The sequence below is a fragment of the Bombus bifarius genome, unplaced genomic scaffold (assembly GCF_011952205.1).
Source record: "Bombus bifarius isolate JDL3187 unplaced genomic scaffold, Bbif_JDL3187 scf7180000009200, whole genome shotgun sequence".
Classification (NCBI taxonomy): domain Eukaryota; kingdom Metazoa; phylum Arthropoda; class Insecta; order Hymenoptera; family Apidae; genus Bombus; species Bombus bifarius.
This window is the reverse complement of record NW_022884965.1, coordinates 1,617,539-1,632,792: the sequence shown is the minus strand read 5'-3', so window position 1 is coordinate 1,632,792 and position 15,254 is coordinate 1,617,539. Positions and strand designations below refer to the sequence as shown.

Genomic DNA, 15,254 nt, shown 5'->3' with positions numbered 1-15,254 from the left:
AATCTACCACAGGGAAATTACACGCGGAATATTTTTCAAAGTCCCTCTCCGCCGGTTGCACTCCGTGAATCACGATAAAACAACGATACGTACGTACAGGCCCCGTTTCTTTCTCCCTTCTTTTTTGCCACAGTTCTCGTTATCCGCGACCGATCGCACGCGTTCGTGATCGAAACGAGATCACGACCAATCGGATCGTTCGCCACGACGCAAATTGCCTCGACCGAAACCGCAATTAGCGCAAAATGTTTCGTGTACTGTTAAACGAACAACTGACTGTAATATTGTTAGGTGGAGAAACGAATTTTTATTAACGACTCAACGATTGTTTTATCGGTGAAAGGACAAATAGGGATAAAATGACTTACGAATCGACGAATATTTTTATATAATGAATCACTTGCGATATTTAAAAAGAAAGAAAAAAAAACGTATATTTTCAGACGAATGTAGCTACGCGTTTCTCTGTATTTGAGATAATAGAAAATTCCTGTTTCAGCGACCGATTCGAAAATATAATTTATAGATGCATTCGTCAAGATCAGTTAAGAAGCTGATTATTTTCTATTTCTTTGAACATCTGGTGTTAAGTTTCAAATTGTTCGTAATTATACGAAATCGTCATGCCTCTGCACATGGAAATATTTATTCGTAACGATATTCATCGTAGCTTTGAAATCATCTCGGATCGAAAATGTTAATGAAACAAAACTAATTGCAGATGAATTCTGTTCATATCTCAACGATAATCGATATCTGTCCAAATCCTCTCAGGAAACCCACACGAAAATGAAGTAAATAAATGAGAGATTAGATGCGAGATTTGATTTCGCTTCGTTTGGAAACGTAGAAAAGCCCGAACTCGATCTGCTATAAACGAAGATACGAATAGATAAAAATACGTGACTCGTGTGACTCGGTACAACTTCAAAGGCGAGTCGATGGAAAGGAGGAGCGAGATCCACTCGAATCCGTCTTCGGTTCTCGGTGATATCTACATGAACAAAACGGATCAAGCCATTCGCTGGAACCGGTTGCCAGGAAGCAGCAGCATCGCCGGATAGCTTCTTCGCTCGAGATATCCCCTACTTAGAGACGAAGCAGCCTCGACTTGCGTTCGCCAACGAGCACGCGTGTACAACGGGTGTAATCCACCCGTGAGATTTATCATTAAGCCGCGCGTTTCAGTAGATGTACATCGAGTACGAGTTTCGAGTAGAAGATAACCGTGTACGCATCGCTATTGCGCTTAAATGCAACGTAAAAAGTATTATAATTCGATCTCGGTTGCATCGTTTTTGTCGATAATTCTTTCAGAGACATAAGATTAACGTTAACCTTAGCAGGCTCGGTCACAAAGACCGGTTTCGATATTTAATTAAAAATTGTACATTTCTTGTTATTTCCTACGATCGTCCAACTTTATGTAAATTCTTCTGTTATCCGATTAATCAATTTCTCGATTTTTCTTGATAGAAAAATTTACATAAAGTTGGACGAACAAAAGAAGTAACGACGAACGCGTAGTTTTAAATTAAATATTGAAACCGGTCATTTGTCCGGGCCTGGTAAGGTTGGTGTTAAAGAGGTGATTTATATGGCAGATCGATATTATCGATTTAGGATCGGAATTGTACTTTTCAAGCTGTTGAGAAGTATTAATATATTACGTTAACGCCGGATAACGTTTGGTCCAAGAAGCACTGCGAAAGATATAAAACGCAATGCCTTAAACATTGGCATTAAAATTCCAATTACGTATCTATCTTGTTTCGCGTTAATCAAAATCTTTTCAGATAGACGCAAGTGAAAAATAAAAGACAATTATCTTTTCCCGATCTCAATAAATCTATCTCCGAAGAGATTAATGAACGTGTACGATGCAAACTCAACGAGTCAGTTTCTAATCAAAGAGTAAAACACTACATTACGTATTTAATTAAACACTCTGATAGCAAAATCGCTGCCTGAAGTGCTCGACTTCGTGCCCGAGATTAAATTTTGTATCGAGTTTCTGTGACGAAACGTGAAGAGATCTTGTTAATTGGAAGCCGCTATTTCCCTAATATCTAGTTGCAGAAGAGAAATGGCCCGTGCTCGCAGAGCAAGAGGAAGCGTGTCAGGGTCAAGGGTCGGCCACTTCTGGAACAAGACTCCCTTCCCCACGAAAGAGAGTCCCTCCAACTGCAGGAAGTGCATATGCGAGCGGGATGCAGGTTGCACTGCTACGGTCTCCACATCTGTTACAATCTGTCCGAGCCTAAGTCACGTTCGCGCGCCTAACTATTCGTCACGTTAATCCGTCGCGAGTCTGAATGATTACGAGACGACTGGTCTGACTGTCAGGGTTAACTTTCAACGGGGAGAAGCGTGCCACGGAGCTTTACCGTGAATCGACGCGTCTTGGTTCGAGTTTCTTCATTCATAAATTTGATAATCGCGTGATTCTTGAATTCATCGTTTTTAAATCGTAGATAAATACGTACAATTGAACGTAGCAAAGTACATTTTTATTTCTACAAACGCAGTTTAAAGATAATCTATAGATATTCAGGTTTATCGACACCTAGATACTGTCGCGCGATAATTTGTCAAGCAAAATTTCGAAAATCCCATTAACGATATTAGTTCAACCGACTTTACTGTTAATCGACGAATCCAACGAATTGCATTCTTCACTTTGAAATTGTAGATAAAATGTACGTAGAAAATAAGAAAAACTAACTAGGTTTCCTCGTACAATAATTTGCCAAATAACAGTTTGTACAGTTTCGTCAACGAAACTACATGAACAAAGTATCGCGTGGTATTGCGTCGACAGCATAACAAGAAATATCGATCATCGACGATATTTCCAAAAGAAAATGTAATATTACGTTACAAAGATACATAGTACGTTAATAACATCAGTGCATCGCATGTACTACATGAACCAAAATAGAAATACTATATACATAAAAATGACAAAATCCCCAAAGTAAAACATAGTACACTACGTCCCAAAAATCCTGAAAAAAAAAAAATACTCCGTATGGTAAAAGAACCGTAGTACTACCTCGGTACGTAATGGTAGGAAAAGAAGGTAAAAAATATGTTTCATAACCGCAGGAATGGAAAAGAAGCCATAAACGCGAGAAGTTGCACGCTGAAAGAAGGACGTGGACGGTCGCGTTTGCTCGGTTCCATACCTCTGGGCCTGGCGAAGGACTTCATGGCCTTGATTCCCATTCCGGCATAAGCGTCGCCGCCGTAGTCAACGTACATGAGTGCTGTCCTCCCGTGCTCACTGTACATACACGAATTCCCGGATCACTGTCATTCACTTTGCGTCTTTTGTATTTCCCTGTGGCGTGTATCGCGCGCGAACGCGCCTCTATTACATCACTTGGATGGAAAGTAACACAACAAGTAGGGGGTTGAACTGAACTCGTCTCGGTTCCATCGAGGCAAACGTTCGCTGCTCGTCGATCGAACGATCGAACTTCGATCGGTCACGGCATCGCGAACAATAATTGCGAAAAGGGAGTCGATGGCGGAATCGAAAGTTCTCTTTTAGCCCATGCTAGATGCTCAAGGTGTCGGCGGTTCGAGTGGTCGATGACGCGAGCTGTCAATGGAGCATCAGTGGTCTGACAGAAGCGGAGCTTGCCGTTAAGAACTTCTCTTACACTATTTTACACACTATAGCGAAATGCTGGTTCGCGAATGAATACTTTCATCGAATTTTCAAACAACGATCAACGTTTAAAAATGATCGTTCTCGAGTATCGTCTGGTGCTGTGTGACGCAGCAGAGTCGAGAGAAAGTCTTCACGATCGGAAAATCTTCGACTTGCTGTCAACTTTAGACGTTATCGAACATTGTCGATAAGCAAAGGCACGGTTTCGAGAAACACGAGACCGCGAGCCATGGCAGGTCTCTCTGTAAAGACGGCAGGTGAGCAGCTCGGCGAAGAAACTGGTCGAACTCGGCTACGACTGGCAGGAACGACGAAGAGAAACACACGAGGCGACTCCTCGCGTCTTGCAAGCCGGTCCGCGCGTAGTGTCCAGCATGTGTTTGCTATCAATTCATAACCGCGACCCACCGGGCTATTTCCGAATACCTGCTTGCGCAACCATGACTGGTGAAAGAAGAGGGGGGACACCGGAGCGGAAGCAGAGGAGGCTCGATCGCGGGGACCTGGCTCCGAAAATACGCGAGGAGAGCTTCCAGTTCGCGACGTCCTCGCGAGCCGTGCCACGATTTTCCGATCCTTGGAATCGGGCCGTAGCTCGTTTCGATCCGCTCTCTCACTGGCGCCTTGCCGATCGTGCGCACACACGTGGAACTCGACGAAGACACACAAACGAACGAAACGACAAACGACGATATACGTATGGCAACATAGAAGAACACCACTGTGATCGGATATAATACGAGAGTCCCTCGAGAGTGAAGATATTTTTCGGATGATCTAGATGGAAGATCGGGCGCGATCTTGGTGGTGGAAGAGCGGTTCGTTGGTTCGTCAGGCCGAAGCGCCACCGTCGAGCACGTACGACCGCGTTCCGCAGGTAAGTGCGTACGCAAGGAGAGAGAGACGCAGGGCAGGAACCCAGAAGAAGAAGAGGTAGCGTAGAAGAGAGAGGAGGTAGAGGAAGAAGTTCGAGCGAGCGAGCCAGCTGGACGAAGAGGACATGGAAGAAGAGGTGGAGGAGAATGAGGAGAAGGAGGAAAAGGAGGAGGATAGAATCGTGTATGGTGGAGGGAAGAACAGAAGAGGCGAAGAGACACGGTCGTGAGGGCAGAGAGGGGATCGAGAGAGTTTATTCGAGGCAACGGGCCGTGGGGGACGTGGCGGCGGAGCCGACGGCGGAGGTGGACAAGCACCGTGGGTTATTCCTTGTCCTTCGGCCCGTTGAATCGCGTAGATTCGCTCGTTGGCTGGCTGACGAGATAACGGAGATCGTTGCGGGTCTGCGTGTACCGAGCCAAATATGACTTCGAGAGGGGAAAAGGACAGAGAAAATGGATATACGTATAGCAAATTGGATACGATCGCTCCCGCTGCGTCTATACAGACAGCAGCAGCAGGTCGTGCGATCCGGGTTTTTGGAAATTCGCAAAACTTTCGAAGCGGCGCGTATTAAAACGAACGACGTAAATCGGAAAACTTACTGAGAAAAGCGAATTTGTCCGAAGAAACGGGTCACAAGCGACAAAGAAAAGCAAACACGAGGATTCACGAGTAAAACGCCAAGGTAACGATATACCGAGGAAACACACGATCGGTAGAGACAAAGAAGAGACGATCGGCCGATAGAGAGAAACGAGCGCGCGAAGAAGAGAAAAAGAGAGAGGAGAGACGGTCTCTCCCGGTGTCGGGTCCCCACCAATCCCGGTGCACGCTGGCTTAGCCTCACTCCTCGCTTAGTTTTATGAATGAATACTCTCCCGTCGACGCGACGCGGCAAACTCACACTGGCGTCGGCGCACACGACCACCCGCTTCCCGTCTCGTTCCTACCACCACGATTCTCCCACTCCCAACCTTTTTCTTTCCTTCTTTATACTACCTTCGCCATCTTCGTCAATTACACGCTACTCCATCCTTCTTCCTCTTCCTACGTACCTTCGTCACCCTTTGAATCTCTTTTTCTCCAATACTTCCATCCTCCTCTCTTACGCTCCTATCGTTTCGTCTTCTTCTAGGCGTACGCATCTACATATATCTCTCTTCTTTTTTTTCTCGCGTTCATCTTTCCTCTCTAACAAGCGCGGGTTATATATATTTGTCCTCGTTGCTCCATAGGTTAAAGATGATCGCGCGAGAGAGTGTGCGAGGCCCCTCATGGATAGACGCAGACATAGACCAGACCATTCCTTCATTCGGTCGGCTCGTTCATTCATGCCTCAGCCACACGTTTCAACCGTGTAGTCTGCCCGGCTGAAACTGCCCCCACCAACCAGCTACGCTTTTCCTTCTGCCTCTCGCTGCCGCTGACGTCGCGACGACCGCAAAAGAATACTATTCACGGGCCGACGATCTCGCTCGCGCCAAGATTTTCTGACGCGTCCCTCCAACACCGGGGGCGGTTTTCCCCGGCAACACGTGCGGGGGAGGAATGCCCGATGAATGAATCCTCGAGGAGGTTTCGCGTGCTACGCTTCGCTTTTGTGAATGGAGTCCGACGATGCTCCTCGTTTCTTTCTTGCCTAATTTTTACCCAGTATTCGTTTTTTAACGTTCTCTTTTTGTCCAGACAGTTGGGACATCCATATAGAAATTATTTCGCGGTATGCTGTACGTTACGCATTGTCGAACAAATTACAATTACGATTAGCTATACTATACTAAACGTCGATAAAAGGAAAAGCCAGTCTCTGCAATCGTTTAATTAATTCGGACGTTTGTTTTAAACTACTGCCCTACGAAGCATCTGGAACCTCGTTCAAGGCTTGTTTCAGCTGTACAAGATTCTGGAATATTCCATGCTTCTAGCGCGACTGCCACGCTCTTTCGTATTAAAAGATACAACGTTAAAGATGATGTTAATTATCGTTCGATCCTCGCGTCGATTTCTAAAGGAATATACATAATATACTGCTTACACTATGTCGCTATTGATCAATGACGCGACGAATCTCATTCTTCGACATACACGAGTTTCTTTACTGTCGATAAAAAATTTGCAAATTTATGATATCTTTCATCTTTTCATTACATCAATTTGCTTCGGCTCGAATACCATGACAATTGATATTACCATCACTTGCCCGATACGACACAACGTAGTCACCTGACTCGGCAAAAAAAGCTACCCAAAGTTGCTTCTACGCTGCGAAATAAAGTTGGCTTTCAGCGCGATTAGCTTCGCTACGAGTAAAAGTTTTCTCCATCGTGTCCGCTGGATATCGAGTGGCGAGTTTATGAATGGTCTCGTACTGCCGGAAATGCGTCCCGTAAGAAATTTTTAGCCTTGTCCGCGAGCAAGAAGTTTCACATTAATCACCGCGAGGCAACATCCTCGAGCTGAGAGCGTGTGGCGCGGGAAAGGCGGAGGGACAAGCAGAAATTACCGACGTTGTTAAATAGTGTTTGCGTTCGAGCGTACGGCGTAATTACGTCTCGCCTTCCACCGAATGCTACGTATTCGCGTCGATTATTCCACTGAAAACCGGGCTGCCGAGTATTACGAGGCGACTTCCGTGCCCTGACGCGAGTAGATCTTGAATGGAATCGCTCTACCTTCTTTTTTCATCCTTTTCGTCCTCCTCCTCCTCCTCCTCCTCCTCTTCTTCTTTTTCTTCTTCTCGTCTTAGAAGGAAAGGCTGATTTTTTAGTAATGATCCGAAGATGATTGGTACGGTGAACCGATCATTTCCGAAACGTGGTGAGTCACTGTTTTAAAAGTAGCTTGATATCCTTGAAACGTTATTACATTTCGAGGAATAATCGTAATAATCGATATTGAAAGTACGCGGTAAAAGTTTGTTGCGATAGGACCGAATCGCATTTGATCCAGGATTTCATCCACGCAATCTCACTACCTCGAAACATTTCCCAAAATATTTCAGGAAATATTTATTTACCCTTAACATTTCACCCTATAAATGTACCTAAACGACGGCCAATAAAAATATTGCTGTAGAGACTGTGAGTATAGACTATAAATTAAACAATTGCGACTTGGATATTTATTTTACTGTCGGCCTCTTTTCTCACATTCCAGTTATCACAGCTAAGACGCTTAAAGCCAAGAGGTCTCGCATTCGGAATATCGACATTTTTCCACGATACTTTGCGTATGCTGTACCGTTTCTTTGCTTCGATCTCGTCTGCAATTTGACTCAGTAATTTGACTCCGTATTAGTCCATACTGTCACGTTCGAAATATCGTAGTACAGTATCGTTTCCTATCGACTAAAGGCTTCTCGCCTCGGAAAAAACTTAAATCGTGCACCAAGTACGCATCTCTTTTAAGAGATCACTCGTCAACGTTCCCGTTATCCCAAAGGATTTTTCTTTCCGTATAGGTATACGAATACGTAAATAAATAAATAAATCTACAAAGTTTGATTAAAATTGACGTAACGCCGTACTTGCAGGGCTATTACAAGATAGTGGGTTCGATTATTTCGAAGAACTTTTCAAGAAAATGAGACAGAGATAAGATCGAACGGAACGCTAGTTATCCAGGGTAAGTAGAGCGTGGTTTATTGCTAATTGGCAATCAAGGGTGACACAGAATAATTAGAAAGCTATTAGAAATGGAGTGGACTCGAACAGAGCCACGATTGCTGCATGATTTATGAATCCGTTGCAGAGACGCTTCGCAAGGAGAGATTAGGCAGCCAGCTGGTATTACCACTAGCAACCGTGCATAATAAAGCGCAATATAAATCAGTGTCAATCACGTTCGAGGCTTGTGCAAACATTAAGACGCGTGGTTCGGAAACCAGAGGAGTTTGTCTAAGAAAAAATACCATCCTCCGATTCGATCACGTATCACGCTTCTAAATGAATGAAAATTTTCGACGCACAAGTTGGATAAAACATACACGCGATATGTCGTATGTTCGCATAGACAAGCGATTAATAGCTTAACACGAACACGTACATGGAAAATTTTCATCAATTTTCGTATGACATCCGACATACCGGAGGAATAAATGATTTCCAGAATGTTCTAATCGTCCAAAAAAAATATTCTAATCTAAAATTGAATCTTACCGATGTAACGTAACGCAATATTCAAATCGGTAGATCGAATATTGTTCGTATCGCTTAATGAAAAACGAAAGATGTCAAGCGTCCTATCGTAGAATTACGAAACGATATCGGAAATTTTTATCCATTCAGGCGCGTTTTACTCCGTTTAACTTAGAGTTTAGAGTATACGCGCGAGACCCTCCTCCCAGCGGTCAACCTTCTTTGCCAACCGGTTGCGCGGCATTCGTTTCGATAAATTAGCTGGGAAACGTTCCGCCGACTTTGTAGAGTCCGGATCTTGCCTCTAATCACGGACAACAGGTGCGGCAACCGATAAACAACCGGACCGCAGGCGAATATATTCGTCACAGGCTCGAGCGAGGGTGAATGGAACGAGAGAGGAAAAAAAATCAGGTTTTTCATTTAATTTCAAGATTTTTAGATTCGCGTTGCTCGGATCGATCGAAGTTGCGCGCTATTCGAGGAATAGAGCAAGGCCGGTTCTCTTTCTTTTTAAGAGGGAAGCTAATTGTAAGTAATACAGTATTATTAAATAGCAGATAAAATCGTGTGACAGCTCGTTTCGATGACTTTTATTTGCCTCGACTGGTTTCGTGTTTGCTACAAACCGTGGGAATGAATTTACCTCGTTGGCTCGTACTGCCACCGGAGTTCCTTCCGTTTTGCTATTCATCGAAGATTTTTACACTCCGCTCAGTCGTTCATCGTACCTTCCTTTGACCACCGGAGTCATTCTACACGCGAACCTATCTCCTTCGGAACATCGAACCGAAAAGAGAAAGATCGTCGAGTTAAACGATTATCTGATCGAGCAGAGTATCCGAAGAGAGGCCGACCTGGTTCGTCCCATTCACAAATCCGCTCTCGGTCGCGGGTCTATAATCCGTGCGCGGCTGCATGGCCGAGAACCCGGAAGGCAGCGCGAGAAAATCGTAACCGTCGATCAGCCAGCGGTGGATATTAATAAAGCGGAAGGTAGAGAGAGACGGACGCAGGAACACAGAAGGAGGCGGTGGAACGAAAAAGCAACGAGAGCAGCCAGCATCTTCCAGAATAATGAGACGAGAGCCGGCCATGAGGAGGCTATAAGTGTATGCGCGGTTTCAGGGAAGAAATGACACGCAGAATGATAAAGAAGCATAAAGAAGGTAACAGCGGTAGAGTGAAAGGTTGGGATTCACGAGTGGTCGAAGAAGAAGAAGAGAGAGAGAGAGAGAAAGAAGGAACGAGAGCGGGATGACCGCAAGAGGAAGGAAGTAGCCTATCCGACAGACGGCAACAGCAACAACAACAACAACACCTACGGTGAGTTCTATGGAGAGAGGGAAGAAGAGAGAAAACGAGAAGTGGAGAAAGGGGAACGATATGTAAGTTCGGAGGGGAAGAAACGAGAGGCAGAGGATGGACTCGGTGATAGAGAGCAGAAGCTGTTCCATGGTGTACACTTGCCGAAGGCTAGGCAGGTTTTTGCTCGGGTTTTTTACGCCGTTTATTATAACTAGGAAGAGCTGATGCGCGTTGCGAGGCAACCCGATATACAATGAACGCGTGTAAGCGCGTGGAGCCCGCTCGATCGCGATCGGAAGCCTCCTGCGCCTTCGAACAGTTATTCCGACAGAGTTTTCTAGGGTACGAACCCTCTTCGTACAACGCACTTCGCCATGAATGTTTTATATGATATTTGTATACTGTATTGATACGTAATTTGAGTTACGAAGTCGGCTACAAAGTCTGCAACTGAGGTATTTTTCTTTTTTTTTTAAGGAAATACCAATTCGAACGAACCTGATGTTGAAGTCTTTCGTATCGTACAATATGATGTTAGAAGATTGCTAAGAGTATACGATTAATTAAATTACTCGGGCAAAGTTTCCGTAGCGACAATTAATAACGACAGAAAGAAAGCAAACAAGAATTTTATATAATGGAATAAGATTCGAGTAAGGAAATAAGGAACTCAGTTACATATAATTTGCAAGGAGTCGTGTCTAAAATCGAAAGTCTGTCGAAGATGAAAGGCAAGAGCTAATAAATACATACGTCGTATCATATGCTATTCGCGATATCCATATTTATTCGCAGACTACTATTCCACCAATTAATTGATATTTCGCGCGATCTTTACCAACGACCAGAGAATTAAATCTTCGCTTAATGAGATCATCAATTCGTATCCTTGCAGCGTTTCCTCGTAAACTAAGAAAAGTTCCATTCGTACTGTACGCTTGCTGCGAACTTATTCTAGACGTTGGCATTCTAGAGCAACGAAAAAAGGAAGGAGACGAAGGCAGAGTGTTTCAAAGAGGCGCGCGACCGCGCGCAGAAGGTATAGTTTAAACGTAGAGGTGGGATGGAGAGCGTGAGAACGCATAAACTTATAAGGCACGAAAGAGAGACCGAGGAAGGGAGATACAGACAGCAGCAGGCCGTGCTCCTTTCCTCGCCGCTGGAAACTGCTCCTTAGGAGAACCGTAGGATAGCCTATCCGTAACACGTCACTTCCTTCGACTTTGCCTTTATACCTATCTTTTTCGCTCATTTACTCCGCATTTTTATCCCTATTCCTCCTCGCCGCTGCTTTTTCCTCCCCTTCCCCAACGAGATTTTATTTACGAGATATATGGACGCGAGGTAGTTCTTACGATGAGATGCGATAAATAGAAATCGTTTCACTATCTTTCGGACATTGTAGAGTCGTTTCTTTGGTCCTTCGTGACTTTGCAAAGCGATACGCAACTATGAGGTAAATTTTGATACTTGCGAGATGAACAGCATGGGAAAGAGTTGCTCGAGTAAGAAAACTTCCTCTTCGTCCTCGATGTAAGCGGCGCGTGTCCGTTATTTCGCGGTTTATCGAACGAATAATTGAAAGGGCAATAAGGCTTAAATAAGAATACGACAATCTTCGTGCAAAATTAACGTTTATGGGATGAAACCGGTAGTTTCGCGAAGCGGTTCCAGGCGAAGTACGCAGGTGTGAACATGGAAGAGATCGAAAGCGAACACCTCTCGACCCGCATCGAGTTTCATATATTAATTAATAGGGGGAATCTTAACGACCGTTCGAATGCCGGGCGAAGGCATAAACTCGGGTTGGAATACATTAGAGCGGACGCGTAACGTGGTTCAGATCGTAAAAACGAAGAGGAGGGAGTGTACGTTTTCGGACGATCCGTGGTTTCTCGTATTAATTAGCATAGAAATTTAACGAACTGTGGAGATGACCACGCGAGTGCATCGCTCGATCGTTGCATAATTTTCCATTCCACGGGATCAGGGTTCGTTTTAAGAGTAACCGAGTCGAAAATATCCATAATCAGCAAGTTAATGCTTATCGAACGAAATTAATTTTAGTTAAATCGATTTTAATGCCTGCAAACGTAAATATATTCTCATTTATCCGCCCTGAATTAAAACGAAACGACACGTAGAGAAAAACGGGGCTTCCTAATCCAATCCGAACGACTCGATAAACACAAGACTTTTCCATTATCGATTAAAATTAAAGAAATAGGTTTAAATTAATTCTATGGATAATTCCATCTACGATGACGATAATGATAAAAATATACCGATTTTAAAGAGATCATAAGAACTCGATGCTCTTGTCAAATGTTGTCTTGAAACGTTACTACCTCGTTAACCTCCGAAATTAACAAGTTAATGAACGATCAACGATCTTTGATAAAACGAATGTCAATTTAACCGAGTCCGTGAGATCACGGACAAAAAAGGAGAGCGGAAGCATTAACGAGAAAAGGTGGGAAGAAAGAAGGAGAGAATAAGGAAAGAAGAAGCGAAAGAAGAAGAAGTCACGGTTACGTGGCCGTGGGCCATGCGCTCGCGCGCTTGGGGTTACCGGAAGTCGAGTGACCGTAGCGGGGCAGGTGAGCCCGATCCCTGCCGATCCTCCTCCTCCCGCTGGCAGTGAGAGAAAGAAAAATGGAAGGAGAAGCCGAGTAAAGGAAGTGACGTCGCACCGCGGGGCTCGTTCACGTGGCTGCAACAGGAGAAGGTGGTGCGCTCCACCTTCTATCACCTAGGAAAACGGCCCATAACTCTTTCCTCCGTGGCTGCCGCGGCTTCTCGCGTCTGACAATGGAGATTGCGCGTAAATGGATGGGATCGTGATAGAGTAGCGCTCTAACCGGCCAACCAGATGTGTCTGTACGGAGATTCAACCTCAGATCCCGTGCTATTTACTTCGATCGAAGCAGATACAGGTGTTCCGATTGAAAATCCAGCGCGAAATAGAATAAGGTGCTCCGAAGAATTAGATTCCAAGTTTGGAAGTTCCTTTTCCTTGTAAATTTCTTAATTATCGACGCAGAGCATATAATCAACGTTTGAGTGAAATTATTTTCAGAAACCAAAGAAATTGGCACGTATATTACGAAACATCGTACACGTACACTTATAATCGTATCTATAATATCAAACAAAGTAACGCGTCAATTTATCAATTCTGTAAAACATCTTCGCTTCAGTTCTCTCGTTTGATGCAATAGAACCATTCACACTAACGATCGCTTAATCATTTTGATCGATGTACGAGCAGAAATATTGTGACTGGAACCTCGGAATAGCGAGTGAAGCAGAAACGTTCGATTGCATAATACCATTAAGATCGTAGACTCGGGAGGAGGCGTGTAGCAACGCGTTAAATAACCGCCGGCTTTCTCGCCAAAACTTTCAGCGCTGATTATGCGAGGCCACCGCGCCGCACCGCCGGCAAACGATTGTCCCAAGAACACGAGTTTTCTCTCGCAACGGCCGATTATTGCGGCAACGCAATATCGGAACGCAGAGATCGTTGCGTGAAAGTCCACCGTCCCGTACGTCCGTGCAAACGAGACGGAACAAGAGGAAAGGGAGGACGCGGACATCGTCGAGCCAGCGAAACTGACAGAGAAAGAAAAAGAACGAGAATGGAGGGAGGGAAGAGGCGACAGTTTCCGGTCTCCCTGAACGCAAGCGTTCACTCTGCCGCTTCTCTGCGCTCGTCTGCGACTCGGTGCGAGCATTTGGCAAACCGATTTCCCCATTATCTCCTCTCCATCGACTTCCAGTTGCCGATCTCAAACGAATTTCGTGAACGCTTCACACCGTATCGTGGTCGAATTAAACGTTGCCAGGTTTATGAGCAGATTCCGTAATTCTCCAGGCAGCCGATTGGCACATGTAATTTCTTTTAGGAACTTCGTGTTTCATTTGTTTCCAGATTCTGAATCGTAGTCTTGACAGATGCGATATCAGTAGGAAAAGCAAGCTTGTTTCTCCTGCAAGCTGATTCGCAATGGAATGTTCGAAGTATAAAATAATTCGGTTAATTCGATTGCACAGTAGCGAGAAAAATGTGACTTCCGTTTGACTTCTAACAAAACTGATAAGAATAACGACGTATGTGCGGTGATTTGATAGAAATTTGTGAATGACCTGGTTGGAATTAATACACAGTCTTCGAGCACGTACGCTGTTGCTCAAAAGTATGAGATCACCTACTGTTCTACATTCATAAATTCTATCGCCCACTGACTCACGTTTCTGAGGCTTAAGAGAATTCTCGATAAAACCTCGTAAATCTGGCGAATCTCTTAAGAATGGTTACATCGCGTAGGGAAACTTGTAGTGGTCGTTCGTGCAACCGTAACCTCAACAAGGCGACACTTAAAAGTTGGTACGGAGGAATAGCAATCGAGGCAGCCCGGCTCTATAATGAAGCGGTCTCCGGCTGGCGAGACGTAATGCCGTCTTCGAGCAGATACAGCCGCGATGAATAATGTACAGAAGCAGATTATCCTCGAAACAAGTTCTCAGCTTAACTCCCACGCGCAAGGCTACCTTGAGACAGGTGTGTGCCTCGCTGCGTGTACTCGATAACTGATAAGCTTGTACCTTTTGGGAATTGCACTCTTATCGGTGGAACGCTACTTTCCGAATACTAATGGTGTTTCGTTTTGTACAAGCTGATGCAAAAGTTCCGCAACTTAACGTTACAACTATAACGTGCAGCTAAGATCGCATTAGACGAATCGATCCAATTTATCGCAATTAATCATTTGCTGAAAAAATAAAGGATAGTCGTGTAACGCCGTGAAAATTCAGAAACTTTCGAAAATGAAAATTCATCAAATGACGCAATGTTGATTTGGTCAAAATAATCTAAAAGAGGACAAGCCTTGGGCTTGTTACAAAGATATTATCTTCGTACAGAGTCGATGCAACGTAAATATCGACGCTTTTTATTTCTTTCTAAATTTCTTTCGCCGATATGACGCAACAGGATAATGCTCGCCGATTTCGCAAAGACGAAATCGAGAACACGGAAATAAAGAGTGGACGACGATGATTTCGCGGTATGAAAAGCGACACGGTCCAGGTAAGAAGAAGCGAAAGAAAGACAGACAGAAATGCCACGACCAATTAAACAACGTCTCTATCGATTAATTACGGCCGATTGGATTCGACGAACCATGATTGATCGACTTTATCAGTGTGCATTCGCTGAGACATATGATTAAACGTTTTGTGCGCGACGC

The 15,254-nt window shown here is 44.4% G+C and overlaps 1 protein-coding gene across 6 annotated transcripts in view; it reads right to left on the bottom strand.

Moving 5' to 3' along the window:
* Positions 1-15,254, bottom strand: part of LOC117214447 (ETS-like protein pointed) — a 143,702-nt gene that overhangs the window by 55,831 nt on the left and 72,617 nt on the right. Inside the window, exon 1 of one of the 6 annotated variants that reach the window (XM_033460567.1) lies at positions 3,189-3,678. The exons of the other annotated variants lie outside the window; for them this stretch is intronic. Within the exon in view, the coding sequence (XP_033316458.1) occupies positions 3,189-3,294 (106 nt within the window). The 5' untranslated portion in view covers positions 3,295-3,678. Of the gene's footprint in view, positions 1-3,188; positions 3,679-15,254 lie in introns of those variants that run through there. 6 annotated transcript variants of the gene reach the window in all.